Source organism: Ips typographus, linkage group LG2, assembly GCF_016097725.1.
Source record: "Ips typographus isolate SLU linkage group LG2, UJ_Ityp_2.0, whole genome shotgun sequence".
NCBI lineage: Eukaryota > Metazoa > Arthropoda > Insecta > Coleoptera > Curculionidae > Ips > Ips typographus.
The window spans coordinates 2,982,702-2,999,092 of NC_138423.1; the positions used below are offsets into that span (position 1 = coordinate 2,982,702).

General features: G+C 32.2%; 2 protein-coding genes across 4 annotated transcripts in view; both read left to right on the top strand.

Moving 5' to 3' along the window:
• Nucleotides 1-16,391, top strand: part of LOC145725573 (uncharacterized) — a 214,783-nt gene that overhangs the window by 138,632 nt on the left and 59,760 nt on the right. The gene's annotated exons all lie outside the window — the stretch shown is intronic.
• Nucleotides 1-16,391, top strand: part of Usp20-33 (Ubiquitin specific protease 20/33) — an 88,602-nt gene that overhangs the window by 29,613 nt on the left and 42,598 nt on the right. For all 3 annotated transcript variants that reach the window (XM_081972907.1, XM_081972910.1, XM_081972908.1), the window contains exons 12-16: nt 2,435-2,570; nt 2,696-2,842; nt 2,905-3,077; nt 10,942-11,058; nt 11,113-11,353. In XM_081972907.1, coding sequence (XP_081829033.1) covers nt 2,435-2,570; nt 2,696-2,842; nt 2,905-3,077; nt 10,942-11,058; nt 11,113-11,353 — 814 coding nt within the window. The remainder of the gene's footprint in view (nt 1-2,434; nt 2,571-2,695; nt 2,843-2,904; nt 3,078-10,941; nt 11,059-11,112; nt 11,354-16,391) is intronic.

Sequence of the window (16,391 nt, forward strand, 5' to 3'; positions counted from 1 at the left end):
AATAAAATTTACTAAACTTTAGACAGTGAAAGAAGTGGAAATTGTAATAAACATGTGTCACGTGACACCGGTAATCCAATTTTTGAGTTTTCAGACCAGTTGACACCTGTCAAAACTGTCATTAGAACATAAAAAATAGTTTGAGCTGTGAAAAAATGCTAAATCAAATTTCGACAATTGTAAAAGTCTAAATTGTAAAATACACATCACGTAACGTTATTAATGCTATTCTGAGCTTGCAACACTATAAAAGCTAGTTGACACTTGTCAAAATTAGTCACGTGACTTTTAAAATGTAGTTTAAACGTAAAAAATTTGGTAAATTCAATTTAAACAGTTGCAAAAGCTGAAATTATACGAGACAGATCATGTGACTTTTGTAATCTAATTTTTGAACTTGCAACACTGTATAGGCCAGTTGACTCCTGTCAAATGTTAAAACAATCACGTGACCATAGGAAAAAGTTTGAATTGTAAAAATTTGATAAAGCACATTTCGACAATAATTGCCAAAGCCGAAATTATAATTTTATAACTTACTGTCAAAAACTAAAATTTTCTGTCACTCATATGTCAAATTTTTACGTTACTGAAACTGCAACATTTCTTAATCAAACATTTACTGTTTTTGTAACACGTTTATACAGGGTGAGTCTGGGAAGCGACACCCCCTTGTTATTTTTTAAACAAGAAAGAATTTTAAAAAAGGCTTTATATAAAAATTGTATGAGTGCATATGTACTATATTTTGCAACCACAATCTATTATACAGGGTGACTCATAATTAAGATACAAAGGAAAACAATATTTTTTTAAATGGAACCCTGTATATTTTATTATATATTTAAAAAGAACACAAAATTTTGTTTAACATTGAATTGTCAGATATTAATAATTGATCGGAAACTTATACTATAAAAAAAATAAAAAATATTAATTATGAAGCAGTAGAAATGACAGTAAATTATGACAGCAGTACTGACAGCAATGAATTAGCATTACAAATACCAGACAACAAGTACCAGCTAATAGAAACTATATTATTTTTATAATATTTTTTATTTGCCTAAGTTAAAGTTTCCGATCAATTATTAATATCTGACAATTGAATGTTAAACAAAACATATTGTACATTTTGTGTTCATTTTCAATATGAAATAGAATATACAGGGTTCTATTTAAAAAAATGTTGTTTTATTTTGTAACTTAATTATGAGTCACCCTGTATAGTAGTTTGTGGTGGCAAAATGTAGTACATATGCATAATTACAATTTTTATATAAAGCCTTTTTTAAAACTCTTTCTTGTTTAAAAAATAAATTGAAATTCAACGTTGGTTTGTTGTTACTTTTAAGCGGGAATGAAATAATAAAATACTTTATTACATTTGCACTTAAAGTAGCTAATCATCTTATAAAAACCTTTTATAATATTCTTTGCAAACTGACGTGAAACAAATGTTGATAAAAACTTCCTTAAAACGTTAGATTACATTTGAAGGGTGCACGGGAAAAACAAGCTAAGTCAATTTTTGGCCAAATTGAGAAAACAGCTTCACCTGATAGACAATAGCGATGCTATACAGGGTCAAAACTTAGTCAGAAGAAAATCGAGCTACGTCGTCTAATAGAACATATTTTAGGATAGGCGTACACGGGAATGACCTACTTACCTTATTCTACAATCTTTTTAGTAACTAATTAGTTTAATAATTTTTTATCAATAAAAAACAAACAAGTTTTCAACTAATTATTTTTTGACATACATTTTAATTTATGAATTACCTTGTTTGCTACTTAAGCTTGATGAATTTAATATTTATAATATAAATCTGGTGAAAAACAGGCTAAGTCAAGACCTATTTTTGTATCTTCTTCAACAAAAACCTTGTAATTATTATATTAAATAAAAAAGCATGCTGCTTTATATATAAAAAAATATTTATGTTTCTAATGCCTATAGGCGACCAGTTAACAACGATTTTAGAGATAAAACTGCTGTACTCAAAAACTTCAAAAATTTGACTTAGCTTGTTTTTCCCGTGCACCCTTCATTTGCAATTCAACGTTGCTGTTGCAAGTTTTGATTCAAGCCTATATTTTAATCAACGTTAGGTTACGTTTTACTATAATGTTTTTTGACCTAATTGTGCTTATTGGGTATTAACGTTATATTAACGTATTTCTTGTTAAATTACATTTGCAAATCTACGTTGCTGTTGCAAGTTAATTAAACGTTGATTCAGGCGACATTTTTACTTTTATTTTAACGTTTTCCAATCTCCTAAAACCAACGTTCGGTTGCATTTCAGTACAACGTTTCTTTAACGTAGTTGTGTTTACTGGGTTGCTTCTTTACATTTTTGACAGCTACATAACACATTAGGGTTATTTTTTGACTTACTACAATAATTTAATTCTTTATGTTGTTTCAGGTCTTGGTGGTATGGGCCAGTAGTAACACTTCACGACTGTTTGTCTGCATTTTTTAGTACTGACGAATTAAAAGGAGATAACATGTATAGTTGTGAGAAATGCAGTAAATTAAGGAATGGGGTTAAATTTAGTAAGGTACGATTTTGAAATAACTTGCCTTAAACTAGTTCTATATCTAATCGAATGTGTTGTAACACCTGGAATAACAAAACTCGGTTTCCATAAGATTGAACATGATTTAAACCCAAATTTGTTTGTAGGTTTTGCAATTACCAGAAGTGCTGTGTATACATTTAAAAAGATTTAGACACGAACTTATGTACAGTAGTAAAATATCGTCCGCCGTTAGTTTTCCTCTAACTGGATTGGATATGTGGCCATATCTTCATACTAATAACACTTCCAAAGTATGCTACTTTTGTTTTTGCATATGAAATGGTCAAATTGTGTATCACTCACTCAATTTTAGGTATCCAAATATGATTTGTTTTCTGTTATTTGTCATCATGGAACAGCTGGAGGCGGCCACTATACAACCTACGCCACTCACAACAATGATTGGTTTGAATTTGACGATCAGTACGTTTCTAAAGTTTCACCAGAGCGGGTTCAAACTTGTGAAGCGTATGTTTTGTTCTACAGGTAAACAACATTTTTACAACCCCGTATAGCAAGTTTATAAACTGTCGATTTCGGTATACGTGAAGAAAGAAATAATACTTTTACAGTTTTATACCTACTTTTAGCGACAACTCATTACATCTCTCACTGTATTACGCTTACCGTAAAACGGGCATCTCTTTCTAGGAGTCCATCTGTTGTTTTACGTGTTTTAGGCAGGGTTGCAGCCATTTAAATTACTTGGATTTACAAGTTTTTTTATCCTTTTAATAATATTTAAGCTATTTGTTATTCAAGACTTCAAATCACAGGGTTGTTAGGCGGCGATAGAAGCGAATTCGAATTAATAGAAAGCTTAGACCAATAAGCAACACTAAAACCTTACTAAAATTTACACATTAAAACATTGTAAATATACAGTGTGTCGCAGTTGAGAAACAATCCATTTTTAAGTATTTTTACGCAGGTGAACTAGCCAAATACGGTTAATTTCCTTCTTTATCTTTTGATTTAAAGTTTTTGATACAAAATTCTGTCACCACTTACACAGTGGGAAAAAAATGCTTTTTATCAACATTGAAACTTGAAGTTTAGGCGGTAAAGATTTAAATTGTAAATCTGAGTATATTGGATAACGTGGATTTTTTGTGCATATTTTCAACGGATTTAGAATTTGATTTTCCTTACTCCATTAATAATTGAGAAAAATAATACAGGTCTTACAAATTGGATGCATTAGCGACGAGTGACACACCTGCGGAATGGTTGACGGAATAGTGTTAATACAAGTGGGTTTTACAGGCGATTTTGTCTTTGACTGTCCTTTCAAACTGTGTTTCTAGCAGTTCAAATTTTGACATTGTTTTTCTAACTGACTATACTCGATTTTTTAGTGTTTTTTTAGACTATTGGATAGGAAATTTAGTGAGGATTCCAAAAATGTGCTTAAAACTGTCATTTTCACACCACAAATGGGTTTTACAGGCGATTTTATCGTTGACTGTCCTTTCAAACTGTGTTTCTGTTAGTTCAAACTTGACACTGTTTTTCTCTCTGACTGTACTCAATTTGGTAGTGTTTTTTTAGGTTAGTAGATAGGAAATTTAATGAGGATTCCGAAAATGTGCTTAAAACTGTCATTTTCACACCACAAATGGGTTTTACAGGCGATTTTGTCCTTGACTGTCCTTTCAAACTGTGTTTCTAACAATTCAAACTTTGACACCATTTTTCACCATGACTGTACCAATATGTTTTTTGTTTTTTTTGGCTATTGAATAGGAAATTTACTGAGGATTCCAAAAATGTACTTAAATCAAACATTTTCTGACTAGAAGTGGGTTTTACCAGCGATTTTGTCCCTGACTGTCCTTCCGAATTGTGTTTCTTTTAGTTCAAAATTTGACACTGCTTTTCTCCCAGACTGTACCATATTTTATACGGTTTTTCCAAGTAACTGAATAGGAAATTTAACGAGGATTCCAAAAATGTGCTTAAAACTGTCATTTTCTCATTCCAAGTGGGTTTTACAGGCGATTTTTTCTCTGACTGTCCTTTCAAACTGTGTTTCTGGCAGTTCAAACTTTGACACTGTTTTTCTAACTGACTATACTCGATTTTTTAGTGTTTTTTTAGGTTAGTAGATAGGAAACTTAATGAGGATTCCAAAAATGTGAATAAAACTGTCATTTTCTCACTCCAAGTGAGTTTAACAGACGATTTTGTCGCTGACTGTCTTTTCAAACTGTGTTTCTGCCAGTTCGAACTTTGGCAGCACTTTTCTCCCTGACTTTACCGAATTTTATGATTTTTTTAGGTTATTGGATAAGAAATTTAATGAGGATTCCAAAAATGTGCTTAAAACTGTCATTTTCACACTACAAGTGGGTTTTACAGGCGATTTTGTCCTTGACTGTCCTTTCAAACTATGTTTCTGTTAGTTCAAATTTTGACACTGTTTTTCTCTCTGACTGTACTCAATTTGGTAGTGTCTTTTTAGGTTATTGGATAGGAAATTTAATGAGGATTCCAAAAATGTGCTTAAAACTGTCATTTTCACACCACAAATGGGTTTTACAGGCGATTTTGTCCTTGACTGTCCTTTCAAACTGTGTTTCTAACAATTCAAACTTTGACACCATTTTTCACCATGACTGTACCAATATGTTTTTTGTTTTTTTTGGCTATTGAATAGGAAATTTACTGAGGATTCCAAAAATGTACTTAAATCAAACATTTTCTGACTAGAAGTGGGTTTTACCAGCGATTTTGTCCCTGACTGTCCTTCCGAATTGTGTTTCTTTTAGTTCAAAATTTGACACTGCTTTTCTCCCAGACTGTACCATATTTTATACGGTTTTTCCAAGTAACTGAATAGGAAATTTAACGAGGATTCCAAAAATGTGCTTAAAACTGTCATTTTCTCATTCCAAGTGGGTTTTACAGGTGATTTTTTCTCTGACTGTCCTTTCAAACTGTGTTTCTGGCAGTTCAAACTTTGACACTGTTTTTCTAACTGACTATACTCGATTTTTTAGTGTTTTTTTAGGTTAGTAGATAGGAAACTTAATGAGGATTCCAAAAATGTGAATAAAACTGTCATTTTCTCACTCCAAGTGAGTTTAACAGACGATTTTGTCGCTGACTGTCTTTTCAAACTGTGTTTCTGCCAGTTCGAACTTTGGCAGCACTTTTCTCCCTGACTTTACCGAATTTTATGATTTTTTTAGGTTATTGGATAAGAAATTTAATGAGGATTCCAAAAATGTGCTTAAAACTGTCATTTTCACACTACAAGTGGGTTTTACAGGCGATTTTGTCCTTGACTGTCCTTTCAAACTATGTTTCTGTTAGTTCAAATTTTGACACTGTTTTTCTCTCTGACTGTACTCAATTTGGTAGTGTCTTTTTAGGTTATTGGATAGGAAATTTAATGAGGATTCCAAAAATGTGCTTAAAACTGTCATTTTCACACCACAAATGGGTTTTACAGGCGATTTTGTCCTTGACTGTCCTTTCAAACTGTGTTTCTAACAATTCAGACTTTGACACCATTTTTCACCATGACTGTACCGATATGTTTTTTGTTTTTTTTTGGCTTTTGAATAGGAAATTTACTGAGGATTCCAAAAATGTACTTAAATCAAACATTTTCTGACTAGAAGTGGGTTTTACCAGCGATTTTGTCCCTGACTGTTCTTCCGAATTGTGTTTCTTTTAGTTCAAAATTTGACACTGCTTTTCTCCCAGGCTGTACCACATTTTATACGGTTTTTCCAAGTAACTGAATAGGAAATTTAACGAGGATTCCAAAAATGTGCGTAAAACTGTCATTTTCTCATTCCAAGTGGGTTTTACAGGCGATTTTGTCTCTGACTGTCCTTTCAAACTGTGTTTCTGGCAGTTCAAACTTTGACACTGTTTTTCTAACTGACTATACTCGATTTTTTAGTGTTTTTCAGGTTATCGGATAGGAAACTTAATGAGGATTCCAAAAATGTGGATAAAACTGTCATTTTCTCACTCGCAAGTGAGTTTAACAGACGATTTTGTCGCTGACTGTCTTTTCAAACTGTGTTTCTGCCAGTTCAAACTTTGGCAGCACTTTTCTCCCTGACTTTACCGAATTTTGTGATTTTTTTAGGTTATTGGATAAGAAATTTGATGAGGATTCCAAAAATGTGCTTAAAACTGTCATTTTCTCACTCCAAGTGAGTTTAACAGACGATTTTGTCGCTGACTGTCTTTTCAAACTGTGTTTCTGGCAGTTCAAACTTTGACAGCGCTTTTCTCTCTGACTGTACCGAATACCTATTGTTTTCATTCGATTGGCAATCTGCAGCCAAGCCTTCTTCAAGGCATTATTATCCTTGTGTTGATGGTGCTTAGAATCCCACAAAATAGGGAACTTTGGACAAAATCAATTAGCGTAGTGTTAAAATCGTTTTCGTTCATCTCCACGGACATATTTGCTTTACTGTTTCTATTTTGTTTTCTGTCCCTGTCAAAATATCAAAATATGCAATCCGGTCCGGATAGACGGACAGAACGCTTACGGAAGAACGCTGATTGGCTGAACGATTTTCCGCATTCCGCGAATGTTCCGGATTCATGTGAACCAAGCATAAGTCCGTTATTTGCTCAGGTGTTAAAAAGTGTGAATAATGAAAGTAATAGCAAAGATCATGCTATACAAAATTACAGGTTTTTTCATCCTTACAAGGCCTCTTCAAAGAGCTACTGGGCAAAAAGTGACAGAATGCACCACAGTGCTCTTTTTCAACTAGTTTGATTTTTCAAGAGAGCGTAGCTCCGTTGTTTAAAGAACTATCAAAAAGTGTTAATAAAGAAAGTTGTAGCAAATTTCATGCTCTACAAAATTACATGTGTTTTCATCCTTAAAGGCCTCTTCATAGGGTTACAGGACAGAAAGTGACAGAATGCACTACAGTGCTCTTTCTCAGCTAGTTTGATTTTTCAAGTGAGCATAGCTCCGTTATTTGAAGAACTATCAAAAAGTGTTAATAAAGAAAGTTGAAGCAAATTTAATGCTTTACAAAATTACCTGTGTTTTCATCCTTAAAGGCCTCTTCAAAGAGTTACAGACCGAAAAGTGACATAATGCACCACAGTGTTCTTTTTCAACTAAATTGCGCGCCACCTCAACCGGGACAGTGATTTTTTTGGGTTAATTTTAAAACCTTGCCATTTCTAAAAGAAACGACAGATTTTAGTTCGGTTTGGACTATCATTGAACTTAATTTATTGGCTTTTGGTTGATGGAAAAAACTGGAAAAGAAGCGCGTGCAAAAAAGTGAAATTTTCAAGTAGTATAACACTAAAACACTTGAAACTGTAAAAATGGGATAGAATACTTGAAAATTCACTTGTTAACATAAAAATTCATAGGAAACTTGAAAATTGACTTAGAAACGTGTAATTTAACTAAAAAACTTGATAACTGACTTGGACACATACAAATTGACTGGAAAACATAAAATATGACTTGGAAATGTAAATATGTGTGAATTGAACGTGAAGTTGGAAAATTGGCGTAGAAACTTGAAAACTGACTAAGAAACTTTAAAACTTACTTGAAAATGTAAAAATGATAGAATACTTGAAAATTTCCTTAAAAATTCAGAAATGAATTGTAAAACTTGTAAATTGAATAGAAAACTTGAAAATTAATTTAGAAACGTGACATTTAACTGAGAAACTTGAAAGCTGACATGGACACATAAAAATTGACTAAAAAACATAAAATATGACTTGGAAATGTAAGAATTTACTTTTAAATGTGTAAATTGAATGTGCAGTTTGAAAATTGACGTAGGAACTTGAAAAATGATTTTAAAACGTGAAAACTGACTAAGAAACTTGAAAACTGATTTGAAAATATAAAAATTGAATAGTATAGTTGAAAATTTTCTTGTTAACGCAAAAATTGACTGGGAAATTTGAACATTTTCTTAAAAATTCAGAAATGGATTGTAAAACTTGTAAATTGAATAGAAAACTTGAAAATTTAGTTAGAAACGTGTCATTTAACTAAAAACTTTACAACGGAATTGGATATGACTTGGAAATGTACAAATTTACTTACAAAATGTGTAAATTTAATGTGAAGTTTAAAAATTGACAAAAAAACTTGCAAAATGATTTAAAGACGTGAAAACTGACTTAAAAATGTAAAAATTGGATAGAATATTTGAAAGTTTACTTGAAAAATCAGAAATGGACTGTGAAACTTGTAAATTGAATAGAAAACTTGAAAATAGACTTAGAAACGTGTCATTTAACTGAAAAACTTGGAAAACTGACTTGGACAAGTACAAATTGATTGGAAAACATAAAATATGACTTGAAAATGCAAAAATTTACTTAAAAATGTTTGAATTAAATGTGATGATTGAAAATTGACGTAGAAAATTGTCACCTGATTTGAAAACGTGAAAACTGACTAAGAAACTTTAAAACTGACTTAAAAATGTAAAAATTAGATCGAATACCTGTTTTAATATGAAAACTTACTTGAAAACTTGAAATTGTACTTATTAACAATTCAAAAATGGACTATAAAACTGACTATATCCATCAATTGTCTCAATCAATCATTTTTTTTTGGGTTTGTTTCAACATAAGGAAGTGTTGCTTAGGTCAATATCTCGGGACGTTTTTGGCCATTCCCTAATTAACATTCTGTGACTCATGAAATATCGATTTATCCAAAAAATGTGACATAGCAGTGCTCAATCTCGAATTATGGAAGAAGTGGAAGAACAACCTGTGCAAACAATTTCAAGTTGCACTCACTCTCGCTGGACACTCTGTAAGGTCTTACCAAATATGGGGCTTGTCCTGAAAAGTACTCAGATTATGTAACAGATAATGTTGAACATACAACGGCATTTGAATGACGGATACAAACCTGCTAATATGGCTTAATTCAAGATTGAACAGTGTTATATCAATTTTCCGGAAAATCGATATTTCTTCGGACACATGACGTTAATTAAGAAAAGCCCAAAAACGTCCCGACGTAATACCCTGGACAACAAGTTACTATGTAAGAAAAAAGTTTAAAATATTTATTAGTAAAGTGACTGTAATTTAATACTTTTTTTTTGCACACGTTCTTTTCTCTAGCCACCCTGTATGGTCTTATTTATCATGGGGTTGCTTTAAAAATCATGTAACAGATAATATTGATAATATTAAAAGCTGGTGCCATAACTTAATTCGTGCTTGAGCACTAATGTCGTCTTTTTTGGATAAATCAATATTTCTTGAGACGAGTTTGATGTTTCAAGTGAGCGTACCTCTGTTATTTTATTTATTTGAGGAACTATCACAAAGTGTTAATAAAGAAAGTTGTAGCAAATTTCATGCACCACAAATTATGTTGTTTCACCTTTAAAGGCATCCTTAAAAAAAAATTGAAATATTTAAGTAATAGACTAGGTATAATTTGAAGTAATGATGGTATTTAAAACACAAAACGTCGAAGCTGAAAACTAAAACTATTTTCTTGAATAGCTTAAAAAAGTGCCTCCAGAAAGTCCCATTGACTTTTTAGGTTTTTGTCGGATATCTCCGGATTTAACACAAATTTGTCAATTTTTCTTTCAACAAATTGTTTAGCAATGAAATGCGCAACTTTACCTTCATTTAACTAAACCTCTACCGACTATAGTTTCTGAGATATTTAACAATGCTAATACATCGAATTTGTAACACCCTGTATACACATTCATCTACCTATAATTAACATTTTTCTTCATTTTGTACTGTTCAAATAACTAAGATTGATTTTCAACTGTAGTTTTTTTGGTAAAATTTTAGTTTTGTAAAAACGATTTTTTTTAAATACTTAGTAATTTTTCTACATTCCATAAATATTGCACTCTACAAAATGTGTTTATATTATTATTAATTTGTGTTTATACAGTCGTAAATACACAAATGTGTGCATCTTAAGGTTTTCCTATTTACAGTCCTTACCGGTCTGAAAACTAAGTCTATAGGTCCAACACAAGCATACATTTGATGTGAAAATGACCTAAAAATTTCAGGAAAAATTGATTATTTTGACAGTGATTTTTTCCCAAATTGAAAAAATTTCGAAGCATTGTAAAGTAGAAAATTTAGAGGTTGTCAGAAAGTTAAATAAAGTTGTAAATTGGTATAAATGTAATCTGAGGAATCTTTAATCTATGAACTGAACTGATTGTTGGTCAGTTTTGAAAATAACTTTTCTTTTTCAGTAAGTAGATTTTCTGTAATTTCATCAAAATACCCATAAAATTACGAGTGTACGTTTAACCTTAAACGAAAAGAACAATCTAAAAACAAGTTTATTCTTACGATTGTATGTTATTTACAGAAAGGTTCAAAGTAGTGCAGAAACCACTAGAATGAAAGTGACTAAGATGAACGAAGAAATTGATCGAGAAATTGAAGATTTTAAAGGTGTTTACATATCTAAGCAATGGATAAATAAGTAAGTATGTTGTCGATTAAATTTTTTAGTGCTCAACATAATTGTGGTATAAAGATTTTACTACTGCGTTGAACCTGGACCGATCGACAATGCGGACTTTCTATGCCATCACGGAGCGCTGGATCCGGAAAAAGAACTCCACCTGGAACAATTGTACATCGAAATACCCTTGGAAGTTTACGAATACCTGCACAGAAGGTTTGGTGGCTGTCCGCCCATCAGAGAACCGATTATTTGTCCTGCTTGTTCCGCATTGCAAAAGAGAATCCTTTACGAGCTGGAAACATTTGCTGAGGTAATTTCAATTCCGTATAATAACAATTTAAATATTACAAATCTTGAAAGTCACACCTTTTACGTTTTTCTCATAAACTAACATTGAAACAAACATAATTTTTATTAATCAATTTAATCGGTGTCTGACGTCACTTATTTTCTATTGGTAGAAGAAAAATTTGAAAATTACAACACGAAAAATGCTGTCCCTTTGTATTGATTTTAATTTAAAAAAATACAAATTTTATAGTCAATTTTCACGAATATTATGTCGAGTCAAGGAATTTTGGGGGAATTTAAAAGAATTAATGCTGTCTGGCTAACCCGTGCAAACCGTTGATTTCGCACATTGCGTCGATTTCTCCGCGATTATCTAGATTTGAAAGTTTTCACACGATTCCTAGATGGAGTTAGTTTGAACATGTAAAAAAAAGCAAGCAAAAGTCCGGTCGGGTATTTGTTGTGGTTGAAAACTGTCTCGATTCAGGAAAATTATGTTACGGCAACTCTTGGAAGCTGATTGTTGTCTAAAAGAATTTTGGAACACGTGGTCGATTAGGAATGAAATTTTTGCTCCTGCAGAGAGTTGCAGCGACATTCCAAGTGTAACATTAGAAAGATCTATCAAAACTCTTAGCGTCCGTGATAATTGTAAGTTGATCAGTTGAAATAGTATTGTCACAGTACATGAATTAATAATAAATACTTATACAGGGTGTTTAAAAAAGACACGGCATTATTGAAGGGGGTAATTTTATGAGATTATTTCCCTCATTGTACTAGCAGCCAATAAAATTCAATGAACCTTTCTAGTTCGACCAATGAGAGCCGTTATATACTGAATAAATCCCTAGATGCTAAAATTTTACACTGAATAAACACTTCCTACCTTTTTCGAATACGTTTTTTTGAAGAACATTTGATATTAAACGAAACGGGATTTAGACACATATAAAATTTAAGCTATTTTCTTCAATATTAACAATTAATAAATCACTAAACGTAGTTTCCATTAAAAAATTACATAAATTAAAATATTATGACGTCTGATTGTCAATCTGAAATGTAAACAAAAATATACATGGCTGAACGAAAATCTGTCGTCTGCTAGGGTGAGTTCAATATTATCATTAATTTCATCACGTTTAGTTTAGTATTTGTGTTCTAACTATGGTGTTTTCTTGTTAATAAACTAAAATGTGAGTTTTCAGGAAATAATCTTGACATATACCCCTCGGCGTTCACGTTTTATCACGTAAAATGTGCATTGGTAGGTTTTTTGCAACATTTTTCTTTTAGGCAAATGGTTTCGACTAAATAATTCGACGATAAAATCCTGAGACCGCAGGTCGAATCATCTCAATCATTTTCCAAGTAAAATTTTGCAAAAAATCACCTATGCACAGTTTACCCGATAAAACTTGAACGGTTCGGGATATAACCTATGAAAAGTTCCTATAAACGTAGGTCCGCATACGCTTCGTTACCGATTTACAGGGTGTGAAGTTTAATTAAACAAAATAGTAAAAACAGGATATTTTGAAAACGTTTTTGTATAATAACATGTACAGGGTGTCCGGTTAAGGGTACGGAGCGGCTATACAGGGTGTCCCACGACGAAAGACATTGATTGATATTGGAAAAATTATAAATAGGAGAGTTTTGAAAATTTGGCAGAATACTGATGTGGGCATGCCCAATCTAACTAAAATATTTTCAAGATGGTTGCACTTCCGTTTATACCGAAAGTCGATCACAACTTTCTTATTTTAAATAGAACATCCTATATATTATTACATATTTGGATTCCTCACAATATTCTGACCAACTTTTGTGTACAATGCCCTATGCCTATCTCTAGCCGTTTTTGAAATATTTGATGTTTTTCCAAAAAAGTAACAGTTGCAACGCTCAACATATTTTTGTACTCTGTCAAAACTGTATTTCATTTTGCAATGAAACTTTGGGTTATTGTAAATAAAGGATCGTTTTATTAAACTGAAGGTGCGTAATGACTCATTTGTATACAGGGTCGTCAAAAAAAATCATAAACTTGCCACTAAAAAAAATGAAAAATTTCAAGTTTTTTAAATAGAAACCCACATTTTTTATGACGGAATCATTTTGAGCATTAAAAATTACTATACGTTTCAATTTACTTGCCTATACCTAAATCCAACCCATTTCGTTTTATTTGAGAATAAACATTTTCTATTCATAAAACTCCAGATTTCTTGAAAATTTCTCTCTCTAATTACGTGTGGATTTATGTCACACCAGTAGTTTGAATTATGTCTATTGAACATTCCATTTTTAGTGAATTTGGCCTCGTCGCTCTAAATAATATTATTCAAAAACAATTCTTCTCCATAGTGACTAGTCAGCAAAAACTCACTAAAAACCACTCTCTTCGGAAATTCAACCTCTTTTAAGTGTTGCCCTAATTTAAATGAAAAAGGGTGAAATTTATGTTTCTTCAGGATCCTTTGAATTGAACTTTTGGATATGCCTGATTCTACAGAAACTTGTCTTATTGACGAAGTTGGATTTGCAACAAAATAGCCCAAAATTGCAATTTCTACATTTGTACACTTCTTCACAGATCCGGTATTCTCAAAATTTTCAATTATTTGCTTGACAGCTTTTGGTGATGGCTTTGGTTTTTCTGGATAACGAGCGGCAAATACCTCACATGTTCTACTCACAACTTTATCACATTCTCCGTAAATAATAAACAGATTTAAGTAATCTTGGTTTGAATAACGTAACAGCGACGGCATATTTGCAGTTGTCAAAACACTCAAAACTAGTGTTATTAACATGCCCTGCAGGTCTCCAATATCACCGTGTGTCAAAAGCATAACCAACTAGAATACCAGATAATCCCAACCGTGCAGCATAATAAAAAAATGTTTATTCTCAAATAAAACGAAATGGGTTGGATTTAGGTATAGGCAAGTAAATTGAAACGTATAGTAATTTTTAATGCTCAAAATGATTCCGTCATAAAAAATGTGGTTTTCTATTTAAAAAACTTGAAATTTTAAATTTTTTTTAGTGGCAAGTTTATGATTTTTTTTGACGACCCTGTATACAAATGAGTCATTACGCACCCTCAGTTTAATAAAACGATCCTTTATTTACAATAATCCAAAGTTTCATTGCAAAATGAATTACGGTTTTGACAGAGTACAAAAATATGTTGGGCGTTGCAACTGTCACTTTTTTGGAAAAAGATCAAATATTTCGAAAACGGCTAGAGATAGACATACGGCATTGTACACAAAAGTTGGTCAGAATTTTGTGAGGAATCCAAATATGTAATAATACATAGGGTGTTATGTTTAAAATAAGAAAGTTGTGATCGACTTCCGGTATAAACGGAAGTACAATAATCTTGAAAATATTTTAGTTAGATTGGGCATGCCCACATCAGTATCCTGCCTCCTATTTATACTTTTTCCAATATCAATCGATGTCTTTCGTCGTGGAACACCCTGTATATCAACAACGTTAAGGTCTAGCGGTTGGAGTGTTCTCAAAGCGTTTGCAAGGTATTTTAGAGCTACTATAGTGTTTTGGAATGTTTTTACATTTTTTAAGACTACTTCAGGAGCATTTGGAAATTTTTTGGTCAGTTTAAATGTGTAATTTGATAATTATACATTTTGCAGCATGTTTTTGTCGTTTAGAGAAGCCTTCAATATTTCAATATAGCAAAAGTCATTATTACCACTTAGGGCCCAATGGCCTACTGTGCGACATTACAGAACCAATAAGATTACGTCAAAAGTCCTGCGTTTTTTTGGTAAAGCAGTTATTAGTTTAGTTTATTTTTAAAAACTTGTTAAAAATTAGTTAAACCATACAAAAATAGCAGTAAATAAACACAAAAACTAAAATAAGCACAAAAAGAAGAAAAATGCAAAAAAATATTCACATTAGATGTCAAAGGTTGGTTGCTTTTATTATTTACAAAAAGCAATATTTCGGAAAGAAATCCGGACTCCGGTTTTAATTGTGGTACACTGCAAGCATTTCTTCATAACTGACAAATAAAAGGATGAGTAAGAAAACTTCTTCTTCTTCTGCATATTCATTGCGACCACATGACTCATTTGTGTTCCGTCTCTGGCCGTATGTATTAGGCTTTCCAATGTTCGTAACCCAGTCCACTGTTTTATGTTACGCAGCCACGACATCTTCCTTCCCTCTTATCTTCTCCTCGAAGATCAGTTGTAAGTCATATTATGTGTCCTAGGTATAGTATACTAAGAACACTTTCCCGGTAAATTACTGAGAATCTAACAAAGAAATATTCAAAATTCTGCGAACTGTTGTGAAAGAATATTCTCGACAATTCCACTCATGTACAAAAAATGCCATATATACGTCATCAAAACACGGTTTGCTATCGGCTAATAAGGAAGGAAGAGAGTTTGCTAGCGGATAAAAAAATCGGATAAATTTTGCTGTTGATTTCATCGTTTCCACGGATTTTCACTACACTTCTATTGTTGCAATGTCTCACCTTGAGGTTTTTGCTGGCACTGTCAATTTTGATTTTTGTTCGTATTGTTTTGGTTATGGCTCGCTTCGGATAGAGTTCTACTGCAGAAAATCAAAAGACCCAGAAAAATGTATTTCTGCCAGTACAAGGCAGTCGCAGTCTTATTATATTATTGATTATATTCATGGAATTGTCGTATCAAATACCATTCGAGCTCAGATTTTGAGCAGGATAATTTTTCCGCTTGTATTCTCATACTTTCTTTATGGTACAAAACTCGACCTGTTTGCCAAAATCACTCGAGCTACGCTCTCGTGATTTAGTTACAACAGGTCTCGTGCAGTTACACCAAAAAGAAAGTGTTCTAAGACAAGCACAAAAATTATCCGGCTAAATCTGAGCTCTTGTGGTATTGCCCCCGACAATTCCACTCATGTACAAAAAATGCCATATATACGTCATCAAAACACGGTTTGCTATCGGCTAATAAGGAAGGAAGAGAGTTTGCTAGCGGATAAAAAAATCGGATAAATTTTGCTGTTGATTT